This window comes from Hypomesus nipponensis, chromosome 27 (genome assembly GCF_054491055.1).
Source record: "Hypomesus nipponensis isolate SF chromosome 27, ASM5449105v1, whole genome shotgun sequence".
In the NCBI taxonomy this organism is placed as follows: domain Eukaryota; kingdom Metazoa; phylum Chordata; class Actinopteri; order Osmeriformes; family Osmeridae; genus Hypomesus; species Hypomesus nipponensis.
Window position 1 is genome coordinate 85,001 of NC_140387.1, and position 17,758 is coordinate 102,758.

Here is a 17,758-nt window from a genome sequence, read left to right on the forward strand (position 1 = left end):
TCCTGGCCCAGCAGCCCCTGCAGCAGGATGAGCGCCTCCAGGGCCTCTCCTTCGCCAGCCTCATCATGCGCACCAAGAAGTGAGTACCTCCACACACTCTCTGCTATTCTACCACTTATGTGTGCTCTAAAGTTGTGAAACTGTACTGTACTTCCTAAAACGAAACAGGTCCTGTTGTTACATTTGTAAAATGTTCATTTATGGAGACGCTTTTCTTCAAAGCAGCATATAGAAAGTACAGCAGAATATCAAGGATCAGAAGCGTAGAGTTCTAATAGGATTATCAAGGAATGGTCTGTTTTTACCAGTCACAGTGCAACAATAACATTGTACTGCAGTATTACAGTGCCACCTGACTGCAGTATTACAGTACGGTACATTCACCCTCTTGATCCACTCACATCTTCAGGTCGGTGATCGCAGGCTCCAGCCCCGCCCACTCTGACCCAGGGGCGATCCCAGGGGCGGTGCTGAGGGCAGAGTCAGAGACAGGAAGCTGCTGGGTGACAGGAGCGCAGGCAGGAAGTGACCCGCCCGACGCCCTCCCGAACGCTGCGGAACTGCACAACTTCCAGGTGCAGAACCGCAGGCTGCTTCCCAGCAGCAGGAACCCCCTCCACGTTATCGACGGCCCTGAGCACCGATACTTCTTGGGCATCATCGACATATTCACGGTCTACGGCTTCAGGAAGCGACTGGAGCACCTGTGGAAAAGGATGAGGCATCCAAGGCAAACTTTCTCCACCGTCGGCCCCTCCACCTACTGCCTGCGGCTGTGCAGCTGGGTGCAGGACCATAGCCAGTAGAGTCAGAGCACCATAGAGTCAGAGCACCATAGAGTTAGAGTACCATAGAGTCAGAGGATCATAGAGTCAGAGGATCATATAATCAGAGGATCATAGAGTCAGAGGATCATAGAGTCAGAGCACCATAGAGTCAGAGGATCATAGAGTCAGAGGATCATAGAGTCAGAGGATCATAGAGTCAGAGGATCATAGAGTCAGAGGATCATAGAAGAGTCATGGAGACAGAGACTCCTCACATTGCTGCTCTGCCACAGCAGGACAGAGACACAGTGACCAACCCTGACACCATGAAGCTCCACCATCCCAGAATGCTGGTGTCCCTCTGTGCTTCATCTCCATGTGTCAACATGCTTAAACCCAGAACACCCTCTTCGTGAGGCACAAAGATCCTCTGCAGCATACAAGCTTTTCCTAAAGTGTTAAGATTAGAAACACAAAACATACCTGTCAAAATAAAGTGCTGTGATTGACACATATAATTTCCTAATTGGCATAATGAGGTAATTAATTCATGTTTCATTTACTTTTACCTTTAACAAATATGTATTTTATTTACATTTGAATTTGATGAGACACAGTTGTATTCTTTCTTATGAATTTGTTTCTTTTTTCATGAACATTGAAGTGTTGCTCCCGGTTTCAGTGTTGTATGTCACCTTCACAGACAAGTGAATATTCCCCAGATATTATTTATATATACCTTGTGCGAAAAATGGCAAGACCAGAAAGAGGCTGATGAGTTTTTAGTTAAATATAAGATATTCTACTCATTTAATTAACATTGTAAAGATATGGTTCTGTGGGCTATTTTCCGGGTTATGATTTGAACCAGGATCTTTAGGCTCTGATCCTGGAGAGCGATGGCTGATGGATGTTTGCTGGAACTTGTCCTTAAAGTGTTTCAGATTATCTGAATATGTAAAGTACTGGCTACTACACTACTGGCACTGGCTACTGACACAATGCATCACATATGAATGTTAGTAACACAAAGAAATACACTAAAGTCCATGACCCAACAAGATAGCTCTTTGTAGGAACCAAAATTGTCTAATAAATGGCTTGCTCCAGAACATGAATTCCTTTGTGTCTGGCGTGTAATTAATGTGTATTGTTGTCAAAGTATTACTGTTATTTTTGGCCTGAAAGCTGGATGCTGTATGATAGCTGGATCCTGCATGAAAGCTGGATCCTGCATGAAAGCTGGATGCTGTATGATAGCTGGATGCTGTATGATAGCTGGATGAAAGCTGGATGCTGGATGAAAGCTGGATCCTGCATGAAAGCTGGATCCTGCATGAAAGCTGGATCCTGCATGAAAGCTGGATGCTGTATGATAGCTGGATGCTGTATGATAGCTGGATGAAAGCTGGATGCTGGATGAAAGCTGGATGCTGTATGATAGCTGGATGCTGTATGAAAGCTGGATGCTGTATGATAGCTGGATCCTGCATGAAAGCTGGATCCTGCATGAAAGCTGGATCCTGCATGAAAGCTGGATGCTGTATGATAGCTGGATGCTGTATGATAGCTGGATGAAAGCTGGATGCTGTATGAAAGCTGGATGCTGTATGAAAGCTGGATGCTGTATGATAGCTGGATCCTGCATGAAAGCTGGATGCTGTATGAAAGCTGGATGCTGTATGATAGCTGGATGAAAGCTGGATCCTGCATGAAAGCTGGATGCTGTATGAAAGCTGGATGCTGCATGAAAGCTGGATGCTGTATGATAGCTGGATGAAAGCTGGATGCTGTATGAAAGCTGGATGCTGTATGAAAGCTGGATGCTGTATGATAGCTGGATGAAAGCTGGATGCTGGATGAAAGCTGGATGCTGGATGTTCCCCAAACAAATCCTTTCAACATCAGCCTATTTGTTTTGAGCAGTGGTGATTTTAGACCCTTTTTAGGGGTGCTCAAACACTCCTAAATTTCATCTCAGCACCCCTAAAAATAACAATAATAATACATATATATTGTTTATTATCATTTGATGCTGGTAGTTCATGAAGAAAGGGACATCCTTAGTTTTTCTAATTCATTCAATATTTTGCACAATAATACATAAATGTATTGATTGTTATCCAGTGAAATTAGGGATTTATTAGCAAGCGGGTTTAGCACTTATGCAAGGCACTGTATCCATGTTACATTCTCATTGGGGGCTGAGCACCCCTAAAGGTCTGGTCCTAGAATCGCCCCTGGTTTCGAGAATGAAATACATCAACGAAAACCATTTAAACTTCTTTGATATGTTGTTATCTGTTTAGGGAAAATAAAAGTCTATCTCGACGCTAGAATTTTTATACCAAGCCCAGGGTATGATGAATATGATTCTACTTTAAATGTAAATCATAGTGTGACTCGTGACTTGGTGAGGCCAATATTCCTAACACTGTATTCGAATGTTACCGTGGATTGTTGGATGGCTGTAATCGTAACAACAGACGTTGGAGGGGGAAATTGCATCGGGTCTCTTTAAAACTAGGACATGTAGTAGATTACCGACCACATGCAGACGGATTGGGGGTTGGTCGCCAGTGCGTAGGCTACTACATCTTTTAATCGAGTGAAAGGACTCCCTTAGCAGGGGACACAAACAAGCCGATGTTGCGGGAACACAACGTTTGCATAAGCTGATACGATGGATTTCAATGTCAAAAAGCTCGCTTCAGACGCAGGGGTGTTCTTTACTCGTGCAGTCCAGGTAGGCTAGTAGGAAAACCAATAGTTTTTAAATCACCCTATTTGTGATAAACTACTGTGATCCGAATCCCTGCGAGTATGAATTCAGAGTACAGAACTATTTTTAATGACGATTAATTGGGTAATAACCATCCAAGCGACAATTACATTTAATTGTACAATTCCTGTTAAGGATGTCACCCGTTAACGTCATTGTAAGCCGATAAAGGCTAGTTAAGCCTGCATCCATTATTGATGGCTGTTCCTAACCGTAGAGCCACGGGGTGCATGTGACAGTTACCGTGGAGGAGCTGATGTGTCGCTCCTCGGCTCTATGGAGACAACACCGCGCGTTTCTCATGTTTCATACGCGTTAATACAGTCCATTATGTAGGTAGCGAAGGGTAAGCTACTAGGTTGGGCGCGTGTAGCCCCTAACCTACAAGGCTGTCAAATGTACTTTCTTCATTTGGGTCCCTGGATTTGTCATCGAAGCCATTTTGCTATCTTATTGATCACATGCACTCATGCCTGATCAATACTTTCTTCTAGCGTCTCAGTACAGCCCCGTGACGAGCCCTGGAGTGGAGTCACGGGGTCAGCCGTGTCCGCGTGGGCCTGTTCACATCCAGTCATGGTCTAATATAAAAAATATGGAGCGCTTCGTGGACTCAAAATTAGTTCGTTTGAGGTACTCTTTGGACAGGAATTCATGTGGACCAAAACACAAGAAAACTCAGGCACTCTCTTTGAAAGCAATTCAAACACCTTTATTTTAAATGTCAATGTTTGGACTATGGGTGACATTGGTGTATTAAAGACCTACTTAAATAAAATATCATACATAGGATTCATAGAGCATACTACTATACGGGATACATACTCAATGCTGGGTGTAAATGCTTTGTGCGTTTGAAGTTCACAGAGGAGAAACTGGGTCAGGCAGAGAAGACTGAGCTGGATGCCCACCTGGAGAACCTGCTGGCTCGAGCCGACTGCACCAAGAACTGGACTGAGAAGATCTTCAGACAAACTGAAGTGCTGCTGCAACCCAACCCAAGTGAGTCACTCTTGGCTTCACATATGCCACATATCGCACCTTAACAAATCCACTTCAGTATTTTGTATTTCAAATCTTGTACTTTTTTGTATACATTTCCAGTTATGAAGCATGGAGTATTCATCATCTGATCACAGTAATTAGACATAGTGGAAAACTCTAACCCTTGACTTTGTTATCCTCCATGCTACAGTTGACCACACAGGTACGTTTTGACCACACAATATGTTCTGTATTCACGGTACACAGATCTCCTGATATATAGAACTGCTCCTTCTAGCCTTACTTCATCCAGGACCAAGTCTGAAGTTCTGTGTGCTTACAGCTAGCTAGGAGTCACAAAATAAGCTTTAGTTGTTCCCTTTTAGGGGGTAAGGGTGATCTGCAGCCTTTCCTCAACTCCCTCAACTGATCAGGGACCCAGTTAGCCAAACATGAACGCAGCAAGACTCCGTCTCTCTGTGATCGATAGACTCCATCTGTCTGTGTTAGTTGACATGCTGTTACTCAGTGTCCATGTGTGTGTTTCTTTATAGAAAGCTGTTTGCTGTGTACACTGCCCTGTCACTCTACAGCTAAACAGGTTTTCTGATCTAAACTGTGTTTGTCAGTATTCTCAAAGACAAAATAGGCTGTTATTATTATAGTATAGTGACTTGTTCTGATGAACTATAGGAAAGTACTTCCACCCCTTTCCTAATGGTGATTCTGTTCGGTTACATTGTATTGTCTTCAATGTTGACTTGCTGGGTTTTTTGTTCTACCTTAGTTTAAGAACTAGGGCTCAGGGTTTACATGTTATGGGCCAAGGTTTAACGTGTAGGGTCAGGTGTTATGGGTCAAGGGTATTGGGGTCAGGGGTTCCTGTTTTGAACCCTACAGCATGCTTCTGTCTTTGCCCAGGCGCCCGTATAGAGGGTTAGGGTTCCTCTTCTGAACTCTTCAGCATGTCTATGTCTGCCCAGGTGCCCGTATAGAGGAGTTCTTCTACGAGAAGCTGGATAAGAAGCTCCCCTGTCGGACTACAAACGGAGAGCTACTGGGCCAGTACATGCTGGATGCGGCCAGGGACTTCGGGCCCGGCACACCCTATGGTACCCTGGCTTCATTAAAATTTGATTCATTTAGTTTTTATCCAAAACAACACACAATGATCATGTGACCTGACCAAGGAGCCGTGAGTCTACATGATCTGTACATCATCTCAGCAGCCCTCCTGGCTGCAGACCTGGATGTGTTTGGAACAGGCAACAGTCTGGTCGTGTGTGTGTAAACAGGCAGCACTCTGGTCACGGTGGGAGAGTACCAAAAGAGACTTGGAGGAGCAGAGCGGGAGTTCCTTCAGACTTCAGCCGTCAACTTCCTGGCCCCTCTCCGCAACTTCCTGGAGGGAGACTGGAGAACTATCTCAGTGAGTTAACCCTAGGTCTATAACCTGCCCTCTTCCCCCTGCCCCTTACCCCCTACGTCTTACTCCCTGCCTCCTACTCCCTGCCTCCTACTCCCTGCCTCCTGCCTCCTGCCACTTACCTACTGCGGGAGTCAGATGGCTGAGCGGTGAGGGAGTCGGGCTAGTAATCAGAAGGTTGCTGGATCGATTCCCTGTCGTGCCAAATGACGATGTGTCCTTGGGCAAGGCACTTCACCCTACTTGCCTCGGGGGGAATGTCCCTGTACTTATTGTAAGTCGCTCTGGATAAGAGCGTCTGCTAAATGACTAAATGTAATGTAATGTACTACATTTACATGTATTCATTTAGCAGACGCTTTTATCCAAAAGCGCATGTACTGCCCCTTACCTCCTGCCCTTGCATGATGGTTTCTCCCTCTTGCAGAAAGAGAGGCGTCTCCTTGAGAACCGTCGTCTGGACCTGGACATCTGTAAAGCACGTCTGAAGAAAGCCAAACAAGCAGAGGCCAAAGCTGCGGTAAGCCTTCCTGTCCTGGACCCCCGCTAACCCTAACGCAATCCCTGGAAGCCCCGCTAACCATGATTCCCCTCACCCATCCTTCCTGGCTTGGACTCCTCAACCATCCTGAGAGATTTTGGGGGAGGGGGAGGTTCGGGTGAGGTTCGGGTAAGGGTTAGAGAGAAAAAAATCATATTTTTAAAATCTTGTGTGCCTATCCTTTTCTTGCTGTGTCACCTTGTTCTTACAGAAGACCTTCCCATTGCACTTGATACCCCTGACCAGCAGGAGGCAGGCTATTTATTGTCATGAATAAAATGTGCTGCTATAAAAAAAAATATGAACAACATTTTATGTGATCTTGATTTCCGTAAACAAGACGCAATTTAAAATAGCTACATCCCAGCTACCAGACAGAGAAACAATAACATCTCAACTACAGAGCAATAATATAACATCTCTACTACAGAGCAACAATATAATATCAACGGCTGTATTGCATAGTAGATTACAGCAAAAGCATATATCCAATATATAATATCTGAAGTGCAACATGAAACTGTTTTGAGGGTCTCTGATGCTGCAGTGGTACATGATCTCCAATACAACTTGTGGTGAGAAGATGCATGGTTAGCTTCAGCATTAAGGTGGGAGTCAGGTGGCTGAGCGGTGAGGGAGTCGGGCTTGTAATCAGAAGGTTGCCGGATCGATTCCCCGCCGTGTCAAATTATGTTGTGTCCTTGGGCAAGGCCCTTCACCCTACTTGGCCCGGGGGAAATGTCCCTGTACTTACTGTAAGTCACTCTGGATAAGAGTGTCTGTTAAATGACTAAATGTAAATGTAATGTGTCATAGGTTCTGACCGCACACACACCGGTGGTCTGTGGGCTTCTACCTTTACACATTAATATAACGTTTTTATAAATATGTAGAAGTTTATAGTCCTTTTTTTCTTCTTCTAGTCTTCTGTTTGTTGAAGCTGCGTGTGTCCCCCATCTGTCCCTCCTGCTTTGCAGGCCGCCCCAGACTTTCAGGAAACCAGGCCTCGAAACTACGTCCTGTCTGCTAGCGCCTCCGCGGTAAGAGAGCAATATGGAGGAGACCAGCACACACACACAGATCCATTTATATAGAATACACACACTCCAGCAGTGTGGAGAATGGAGGAAAGGTCAGAGAAATGATACTTCCATTCTAACCCTTATCTGTTTCACTGATCAGACCAGTTAGAGGGAAGGTTCTGCGACTCTTCTATATTTGTTAGACCCTAACTCTTCTATATTTGTTAGGGTTAGAGTTAGAGCCTAACTCTTCTATATTTGTTAGGGTTAGACCCTAACTCTTCTATATTTGTTAGGGTTAGAGTTAGGGTTAGACCCTAACTCTTCTATATTTGTTAGGGTTAGACCCTAACTCTTCTATATTTGTTAGGGTTAGACCCTAACTCTTCTATATTTGTTAGGGTTAGACCCTAACCCTAACTCTTCTATATTTGTTAGGGTTAGACCCTAACTCTTCTATATTTGTTAGGGTTAGACCCTAACCCTAACTCTTCTATATTTGTTAGGGTTAGACCCTAACTCTTCTATATTTGTTTATAAACTTGTGTTGCTGTTTCTCACCTCTCTGGCCGAATGCCTCACAGCTAAACAGTGGATGGGAGAGCTGGGATTTCTCAGATACCGCTGTGTCTGAGGAGAGAAAGGTTGTATGTTGTTTTAGAACGCCAGTGTTAGGTAGATGGTAAACCTGCAGTTAGAGGATATGATTCTGTAGACAGTGTTAGGGAGTTATGTGTAGTGTTGCGGGAAACGGGTGTGAGCTTGCGTCAGTGTTGTGTGGATTCCTCCTCGTAATGTTTCCCCTGACTCAGCCAGTAAAACTCAGCTTATTGTTGGAAGGAGTAAACAAGGCTACAAGGCTGAGGGAGTCTCCTGGTTTCCATTGTGACTGCAGCTGACTCAGACCAGCTAAACAGGGCTACTGAGGAAGTCTTCTGGTTTACTTGGTGACTGCAGCTGGCTCACTAAACAAGTCTACTGAGGGAGTCTCCTGGTTTACAAATCAACTGAATGCAGCTGATAGTTTGTACTTGTCCTTGAGGATCCAGTGAAAGAAGTATGAATGTGCATGTAGCTTGGGGGTGTGATGTCACACTTGTGGAATTGTTGCTCTGAAAATGTTTCATTTCCTTGTCATGCTGCCTCTCCCAGCTCTGGAGTGAGGAAGTGGACAAAGTAAGTAGTCCTTAAAATACCCACTAGGTAGGCCTGTGTATGTAGACCTCATTGTTCTATAGGCCTGTGTATGTAGATCTCAGGGTTCTATAGGCCTGTGTATGTAGACCTCAGGGTTCTATGGGCCTGTGTATGTAGACCTCAGGGTTCTATGGGCCTGTGTATGTAGACCTCAGGGTTCTATGGGCCTGTGTATGTAGACCTCATGGTTCTATAGGCCTGTGTATGTAGACCTCAGGGTTCTATGGGCCTGTGTATGTAGACCTCATGGTTCTATAGGCCTGTGTATGTAGACCTCATGGTTCTATAGGCCTGTGTATGTAGACCTCAGGGTTCTATAGGCCTGTGTATGTAGACCTCAGGGTTCTATAGGTGTGTAAGTAAGATGTATGTTCACGTTTGGGTTGGAGTTAGCATTGTATGTGTGTACCTGCGTGGATGTGTACCTGTTGGTGTGTACATTTGCCTGTGCACATGCTGGTGTGTGTGTGTGTCGGCAGGCGGAGCAGGAGCTGCGTGTCGCCCAGACTGAGTTTGACAGACAAGCGGAGGTGACGCGCCTCCTGCTGGAGGGTATCAGCAGCACACACGTGAGGACACACCCTCAGGGTCTGAACCATAACCCGTCATCATCACCACCATCATCATCATCACCATCATCATCATCACCATCATCAACACCACCAAACACAATATCATCATCAACACCACCACCACCAAACACAATATCATCATCATCACCCTCATCATCATCATCATCAACACCACCACCACCAAACACAATATCATCATCAACACCACCAAACACAATATCATCATCATCACCCTCATCATCATCACCACCACCACCAAACACAATATCATCATCATCACCCTCATCATCATCACCACCACCACCAAACACAATATCATCATCAACACCACCACCACCAAACACAATATCATCATCATCATCAACACCACCAAACACAATATCATCATCATCACCCTCATCATCATCATCAACACCACCACCAAACACAATATCATCATCACCACCACCACCACCAAACACAATATCATCATCAACACCACCACCACCAAACACGATATCATCATCATCACCCTCATCATCATCACCACCACCACCAAACACAATATCATCATCAACACCACCACCACCAAACACAATATCATCATCAACACCACCACCACCAAACACAATATCATCATCATCACCCTCATCATCATCATCATCATCACCACCACCACCAAACACAATATCATCATCATCACCCTCATCATCAACACCACCACCACCAAACACAATATCATCATCATCACCCTCATCATCAACACCACCACCACCAAACACAATATCATCATCATCACCCTCATCATCAACACCACCACCACCAAACACAATATCATCATCATCACCCTCATCATCATCATCATCAACACCACCAAACACAATATCATCATCATCATCAACACCACCAAACACAATATCATCATCATCACCCTCATCATCATCATCATCAACACCACCAAACACAATATCATCATCATCATCAACACCACCAAACACAATATCATCATCATCACCCTCATCATCATCATCAACACCACCAAACACAATATCATCATCATCACCCTCATCATCATCATCATCATCAACACCACCAAACACAATATCATCATCATCATCAACACCACCAAACACAATATCATCATCATCACCATCATCAACACCACCAAACAAACAATAACATCATCACCATCATCATCATCACTAATACCATTATCATCATCATCACTAATGCCATCATCATTATCAAGCATCAAGCTGCTCCAGTCAAGGTGTGTAACGTGAGAGGTGTTCTCCTCCGCCAGGTGAACCACCTGCGCTGCCTGCATGAGTTTGTGGAGGCCCAGGCCACCTTCTATGCTCAGTGTCACCAGGCCATGCAGGAGCTGCAGACGGAGCTGCGCAGGTGAGGCTTGTCCAGATCCTCAGGCCAGCAGACAGGTGACGGCAGACAGGTGACTGCAGACAGGTGACGGCAGACAGGTGACGGCAGACAGGTGACGGCAGACAGGTGACAGCAGACAGGTGACGGCAGACAGGTGACGGCAGAAAGGTGACGGCAGACAGTTGACGGCAGACAGGTGACGACAGACAGGTGACGGCAGACAAGTGACGGCAGACAGGTGACGGCAGACAGGTGACGGCAGAAAGGTGACGGCAGACAGGTGACGGCAGACAGGTGACGGCAGACAGGTGACGGCAGACAGGTGACGACAGACAGGTGACATGTGGTGGCAGACAGGTGACAGGTGACAGGTGACGGCAGACAGGTGACAGGTGACAGGTGACGGCAGACAGGTGACAGGTGACAGGTGACAGCAGACAGGTGATGGCAGACAGGTGACGGGACGGCAGACAGGTGACAGGTGACGGCAGACAGGTGACAGCAGACAGGTGATGGCAGACAAGTGACGGGACGGCAGACAGGTGACGGCAGACAGGTGACAGGTGACAGGTGTCAGTCAGAGAGGTGACAGGTGATAATCAGACAGGTGATAGTCAGACAGAGGACAGTCAGACAGGTGACGGGTGGAACATTTACATTTTAGAGATACAAATAGTGCACATAGAAAGTTCAGGAGAAATCAAGAGTTCCAACAGTATTCCTGTGGTCAGAGTCAAGGAACGGTCTGTATTTACCAGGAACAGGGCAAATAACCATTTCTCAGCTATCAGGTGCAATACAATAGTACTGTTGTAGATCGTTTCTGGTACATACATTGAGGACACTGAGTCGTGGATGGATCAAAATACAAGCATTTTTATTTGTCTCATACAGGTTACACACACAGTCACTGGACATTCTTGCGCTAAGAAGCCCAAAGCATGTCTCAAGCCCGGCTGACTTTATACTCATGAAATATCTGCCCCTTTTCTATACTCAAGTGTGTTGCAAGATCAATGAGTGTCACCTGTCTGATTCCCTCTCTGGTTCCTGTCAATATTTAATCTCTAATGTCTAGATGACATTTAATAAGTGGACTGTGTCTACTAATGTCCAAATTTGGTGACATGCTAGAGCCTATGATGTCTGATTTCTTTCCTATCAAGTTATGCCAGCCCTTGGCCTGGTACAAAAAACAATGTCATGAGAACATGTTTCTCCCAACTGATTAAATATAGTTGTGTGCTCTGCTGTAATTTCTCTCAAGGATCACGTTCAGATCAGCCTAGTTCACATTCGGTACAATCATTATACATTTATCATAATATTAATACAATGGGGGCCCTTTTCCGGTTTTCCCGCATCCACAGTACTAATATCAAATAACATTTGTTTCATGGGTTCAGTCTCTTACAAGACAGTCATACAAGATCAGAAATATATCACACAAATGTACAAGTGTCACAAGAAGTAGATGTTCTGCCAAGTTTGTCCCCGTCACAAATTGCACAATGTAAACAAATCTGGACACGCGTCATGGTTTATTGCTACAGTTTTAATAGTCCTAACATTGGCTTTTCCAATACGTTAATAATGTCAGCAAGCAGGGGAACTGCAGATGCAGAAGGGTATGCTGTCCACAAATATTTACTGTTACTTAACAGCAACTCTAGTTTCCTTCACATGGCCTATTCCTAGGTCCTAATGTTCTGAAAAATCCCCAGAAATTATACTCAAATAAAATGTAGTTTTGCCTCTGTGTTGATAACTTATTGTCACAAGGTTCTCTTTCTCTCAATTTCCTGCTGTCAGTGCTAATGGAGATACGTAAGTATTTGTAATCTGACATTTACTTAGTCAACCTGGTGTGTGTGTGTGTGTGTGTGTGATGAAAATGCAAGCACACGAGACATACTTGAGCTAAGGTTCACAAACAACATGTTTAAATTATATTTATCAGGTTTAAAAACTCATGAAAGTTTTTAATGTATTGGTTCTAACCCTAATATGCTTTTACATTGTAAACTGGGTTTACGCTGTAAGCTTCTATTACACTAAAATGGGTTTACACTGTAAACTGGGTTTAAACTGTAAACTGGGTTTACACTGTAAGCTGCTTTTACACTGTAAACTGCTTTTACACTGTAAACTGGGTTTACACTGTAAACTGCATTTACACTGTAAGATGGGTTTACACAGTAAGATTCTACAGTTACACTGTAGGCATTGTTCATGTTTTTTTTCTGCTGACTGAAACCAATCAGATTTCCGAACGCGTTCTCGGCGAACCCTTCCACCTCCTGCCCCTCTCCCGTGTCCCCGGCGCTGCGGGCCCCGACCCCCGGCGCGCTGCAAGAGGAGCAGCGGCCTGCCACTGGCGCACGGAAGGCCAGGGTACTGTACGACTACGATGGCCACGATGCCTACGAGCTATCTCTGCTGGCCGATGAGGTAAAGGGAATGGGAGGGTAACCCTTGCATGGGGATGGGAGGGTAACCCTAGCATGGGGATGGGTGTAGCTCAGTGTTAGAGCATTTATTTGACTGCAGATCAAGAGGTTGCAGGCTGACTATGTGTTTTTTGAGTTCTTGGTCCAATCTGACATCCTTGTTTCTATCAGCTCATCACCGTCTACACTGTGCCAGGCATGGATCCTGATTGGCTGATGGGAGAGAGAGGCAACCAGAAAGGAAAAGTACCCGTGACATACCTGGAGCTGTTGAGCTAGGTCCTTACACACACACACACACACACACCCCTGGAGTTCCCTAGCTAGGTCCTTACACACACACACACACACACACACACCTGGAGTTCCCTAGCTAGGTCTTCACACACACACACACCTGGAGTTCCCTAGCTAGGTCCTTACACACACACACACACACACACACACACCTGGAGTTCCCTAGCTAGGTCTTCACACACACACACACCTGGAGTTCCCTAGCTAGGTCTTCACACACACACACACACACCTGGAGTTCCCTAGCTAGGTCTTTACACACACACACACACCTGGAGTTCCCTAGCTAGGTCCTTACTCATAACACACACATGTACAGAGGCAAATACCATCATGTTTAAAATTAGATTTCAGTATATATACCGTCTAGTTATGCAACAGGGAATTCTCAGTTCACTGGAAAGCTGTACCCTGTTTGAACAGGCCAGCTCAGTACCTGACCAGGCCTGCCAGCACATGTATCAGCTGTTATGTTAAAAGTCGTAGCCCTTTGATTCACTGGCAGTTAAAGCAGAACATATCTTCAATGTTTCACCTGAGAGCTGTGGTGGTGTCAAGTCCATCTTGTTGGTAAGCTCACAGCTGACTTCCATCCTGTCTCCATTTAGTACGACACACTTGTTTCCATTTTCCTCTCAGAGGTGGTGCAGACTTGCTTCCTCTCAGATTGATGGAGTTACCTGGCCAACAACCCTGTTAGCAGTGGGAGATTGTGCGTGTGATGGCATGGAGAGAAGATGAGCCGGCTCTTATTGATAACAGTAATGAGTATGAGTAATGAGTAACAGTAATGAGTAAGACAGACAGGTAGACAGGTAGAGTAGCTGTATGTCAAATGGGTTCTAACAACTTACACCTTTATCAACAAGGCCTTTTCTGATGTTTATGAACATTTATTTAGAATTAAACAATACATATTTATGGATTTAGATTCCTCAGTTTTCCCAGGCAGTTTTCAGTTTACTGTGAGTTTTCCATGCTGTTTCCATGCTTTTGATGGTTGTAACAAAAACAATCACTACAATATATTTCCAATCAGGCAACCTTCAGCCAACCTTTTGGTTTGAAATTATGCCAGAAGATTGAAAGCCTGAACACATCTTGTGGGTTAACAGCGTTTGTCAGATTTAACATTCTACATGTCATCAATAAAGTGTACTGTAAGTAATTAATTAGTTCAGACGTGTTGATTCTATTTGTCTCTGATTCACCCTCTTGCCCTTCAATATGGATTCCAGATTTCTAGGAAAGTGGACTCATCACTTGCATAGTTTAACTCAGTATTTACAGTCAATGTTTGGACAGTTTAATGCTCTAAATACTCTGGTCAGGGTGTGTCCAGAAAGACCTGTCTCAATTTTTGTTAGTTTATAGTATAGAAATGTGTTTCCTCATTAGCATATCATGTTTTATTGAATATTAACCCTGTCTGACAAAGCAACCATGCAACACAGTCCTTTCAGATCTGCAAAAGAGTCAAATGTAATGGATCAACTATGTTTGTGTGTGTGTGTGTCTTAATGTCTTTGTGTACATATATACCTCAATATCTGCACCTGTTTATGTTTATGCTTAAATGTTGTTATTGTATGAATGAAACCTTAATCAAATAAAACTCCTGTTGAAACTGACATTCATGACGTTTGCACTGAAATGGGACATGTAAATATAATCTGAGCTGAACTCAGCATTTGAGGTGATAGTACTCGTAGCTGATGAGTTGGAATTGGGGTTAGCTGGGTGGATGTTGAACCACAGCTGGTTTGGGTTAGGGTTAGTCTCTACAGTACCTGCCTGATACCAGAGTAGCTGGCTTTTGACTCGTGGGATCTGCCGTCCAGGGGTTGTGTGAATTTTTACAAAATACTCCTTTCTTTTTCTCAGACAAAGCAGGTTGGGGCAGGTTGACACCCAGCCTTACACCTGTGTCAATGTCATGAAAAATACTACCATCATGACAACACTTTATAATTAAGGTATTTAATGACATAGCAATTCCTATGTACCTACAATGTTTGAATACCATGTAAGCAGGCATGGGTGTCTTCACAATCTCCCAAAGTACTCCTGAAGGATTGCTATATTGTGAGACCACCCTATCACACAACTGCTGGTGGCTTTGAGAAGAAAAGGTGTATTTATAAACTGGACTTGACAGGTTAGGGTGATACTGATGGGCTTTTGACGTAGTGAAATTACTTATTTTGGGCTGTGACGTAGGGATCTTATGTCTGTGATTCATTCTGTCACGATGCATGTCCCTAACGGTAGACATGCATCGTTACAGAATGATTCACTCTAACGTCAGCTTGAACCTGGAGGCGATTCATGTTGGCAGGCCTCTACATCGCTGAATTCATGTTTCACAGGGTTAGGGTTAGGCTAACCCTAACCCTGTGAACAGCAGCTTGAGGTGTCGATGGGTTAGGATTGCACCATTGGTTGTTCAATCATGTGATTAGATTTTAGTATTTGTTGATAACCATAGATGTATTGTCAATAAATGGAGGTAAATAGGTTTGACTTTGGTGGAGTGGATGTATCTAGGGGAAGCACTCCCTGCCTTACAGGGTGAGGTACAGGTACTGCAGTATTGGGATAGCTCAGTAGTAGATGTCAAGAGATCAAATCCCCCTGTGAGTTGCTTTTGATGAAAGCATCTGCCAAATTAACTTATTATTATTATTATTAAGAATAACCAACCACATTATGAATGAATAAACAAATTATGATGAATGAATAAACACACTGACGGTATAACTGTAGTGTCAGAGTGGGAAACCCCCATCCAGCCTCCCCCAGTCAGCCATGATCTGCAGCAGCGGGCTATTTTAAGCGCTACTATCTTCACTAGTGAAATGTCTGTTTACATTTGGCTGTAAACATTGTAAAAAAACACACACACGGAGACGGTAGTGGGTCATGGAAATATTTTTTTGCTATTTTTAGAGTCATTATACCAGCATCCAGGACTTCTCTGTTCCCACTTTAACTATCCTCATATACACACCTATGCTAACCATACAGACACCTCTACTGACCATACATATCTCTACTGACCATACAGACACCTCTACTGACCATACACACACCTCTACTGACCATACACACACCTCTACTGACCATACAGACACCTCTACTGACCATACACACCTCTACTGACCATACAGACACCTCTACTGACCATACACACACCTCTACTGACCATACACACCTCTACTGACCATACAGACACCTCTACTGACCATACACACACCTCTACTGACCATACACACCTCTACTGACCATACAGACACCTTTACTGACCATACACACCTCTACTGACCATACACACCTCTACTGACCATACACACACCTCTACTGACCATACACACCTCTACTGACCATACAGATACCTCTACTGACCATACAAACACCTCTACTGACCATACAGACCTCTACTGACCATACAGACACCTCTACTGACCATACACACACCTCTACTGACCATACAGACACCTCTACTGACCATACACACACCTCTACTGACCATACACACCTCTACTGACCATACAGACACCTTTACTGACCATACACACCTCTACTGACCATACACACCTCTACTGACCATACACACACCTCTACTGACCATACACACCTCTACTGACCATACAGATACCTCTACTGACCATACAAACACCTCTACTGACCATACAGACCTCTACTGACCATACAGACACCTCTACTGACCATACACACACCTCTACTGACCATACAGACACCTCTACTGACCATACACACCTCTACTGACCATACACACACCTCTACTGACCATACAGACACCTCTACTGACCATACACACACCTCTACTGACCATACACACCTCTACTGACCATACACACCTTTACTGACCATACACACACCTCTACTGACCATACAGACCTCTACTGACCATACAGATACCTCTACTGACCATACAGACACCTCTACTAACCATACACACCTCTACTGTAACCTCTAACTAACTGTAAAACTTTCTCAGAACAACCTGCTTGACCCCAACCAATTGGGCTTCAAGACTGGCTACTCCATGGAAACTGCCCTTCTGTCAGTCACCACTGCCCTCCAGTCTACCAGAGTGGCTTCAACGTCATCCGTCATCATTCTGCTGGACCTTTCTGCAGCATTTGACACGGTTAACCATCAAATCCTGCTCGCCAGACTTTCTGAGATGGGCATCACTGGCACTGCACTTCAGTGGATCTCATCCTACCTGTCAGGAAGATCCTATCAGGTCTCCTGGGGAGGCAAAGTGTCAGGCCCCTGCCAGCTCTCCACTGATGTCCCACAGGGCTGCGTCCTTGGACCCCTCTTCTTCT

General features: G+C 44.6%; 2 protein-coding genes across 4 annotated transcripts in view; both read left to right on the forward strand.

Annotated features, from left to right (window-relative positions):
- Nucleotides 1-1,885, forward strand: part of pip5kl1 (phosphatidylinositol-4-phosphate 5-kinase-like 1) — a 6,296-nt gene extending 4,411 nt beyond the window's left edge. Inside the window, exons 9-10 of the mRNA XM_084694009.1 lie at nucleotides 1-79; nucleotides 410-1,885. The exon at nucleotides 1-79 is cut by the window's left edge and continues 84 nt beyond it. Coding sequence (XP_084550135.1) covers nucleotides 1-79; nucleotides 410-806 — 476 coding nt within the window. The 3' untranslated portion in view covers nucleotides 807-1,885. The remainder of the gene's footprint in view (nucleotides 80-409) is intronic.
- A 1,427-nt stretch (nucleotides 1,886-3,312) lies between these two features.
- Nucleotides 3,313-15,031, forward strand: sh3glb2b (SH3-domain GRB2-like endophilin B2b). Of its 3 annotated transcripts, XM_084693821.1 has the most exons (12): nucleotides 3,314-3,513; nucleotides 4,410-4,551; nucleotides 5,517-5,645; nucleotides 5,829-5,962; nucleotides 6,387-6,479; nucleotides 7,478-7,540; nucleotides 9,199-9,288; nucleotides 10,574-10,674; nucleotides 12,466-12,480; nucleotides 12,918-13,104; nucleotides 13,275-13,382; nucleotides 14,040-15,031. In XM_084693821.1, the coding sequence occupies exons 1-11, from the start codon at nucleotides 3,451-3,453 to the stop codon at nucleotides 13,380-13,382; spliced, it is 1,125 nt and encodes a 374-aa protein (XP_084549947.1). In that variant the 5' UTR covers nucleotides 3,314-3,450; the 3' UTR covers nucleotides 14,040-15,031. The 3 variants fall into 3 exon arrangements, with proteins under 3 accessions (XP_084549949.1, XP_084549947.1, XP_084549948.1); XM_084693822.1 differs by lacking the exon at nucleotides 12,466-12,480 and having other exon boundaries at nucleotides 13,275-15,031; XM_084693823.1 differs by lacking the exons at nucleotides 12,466-12,480; nucleotides 12,918-13,104; nucleotides 13,275-13,382; nucleotides 14,040-15,031 and adding an exon at nucleotides 11,548-11,899 and having other exon boundaries at nucleotides 3,313-3,513.
- Nucleotides 15,032-17,758: the final 2,727 nt, after the last annotated feature.

Coding starts and splice junctions, on each gene's coding strand:
- sh3glb2b (XM_084693821.1), top strand. CDS start 3,451: ATGGATTTCAATGTCAAAAAGCTCGCTTCAGACGCAGGGGTGTTCTTT. Junction 6,480..7,477: donor AAGCAGAGGCCAAAGCTGCG/GTAAGCCTTCCT, acceptor CCTGCTTTGCAG/GCCGCCCCAGACTTTCAGGA. Junction 7,541..9,198: donor TGTCTGCTAGCGCCTCCGCG/GTAAGAGAGCAA, acceptor GTGTGTCGGCAG/GCGGAGCAGGAGCTGCGTGT.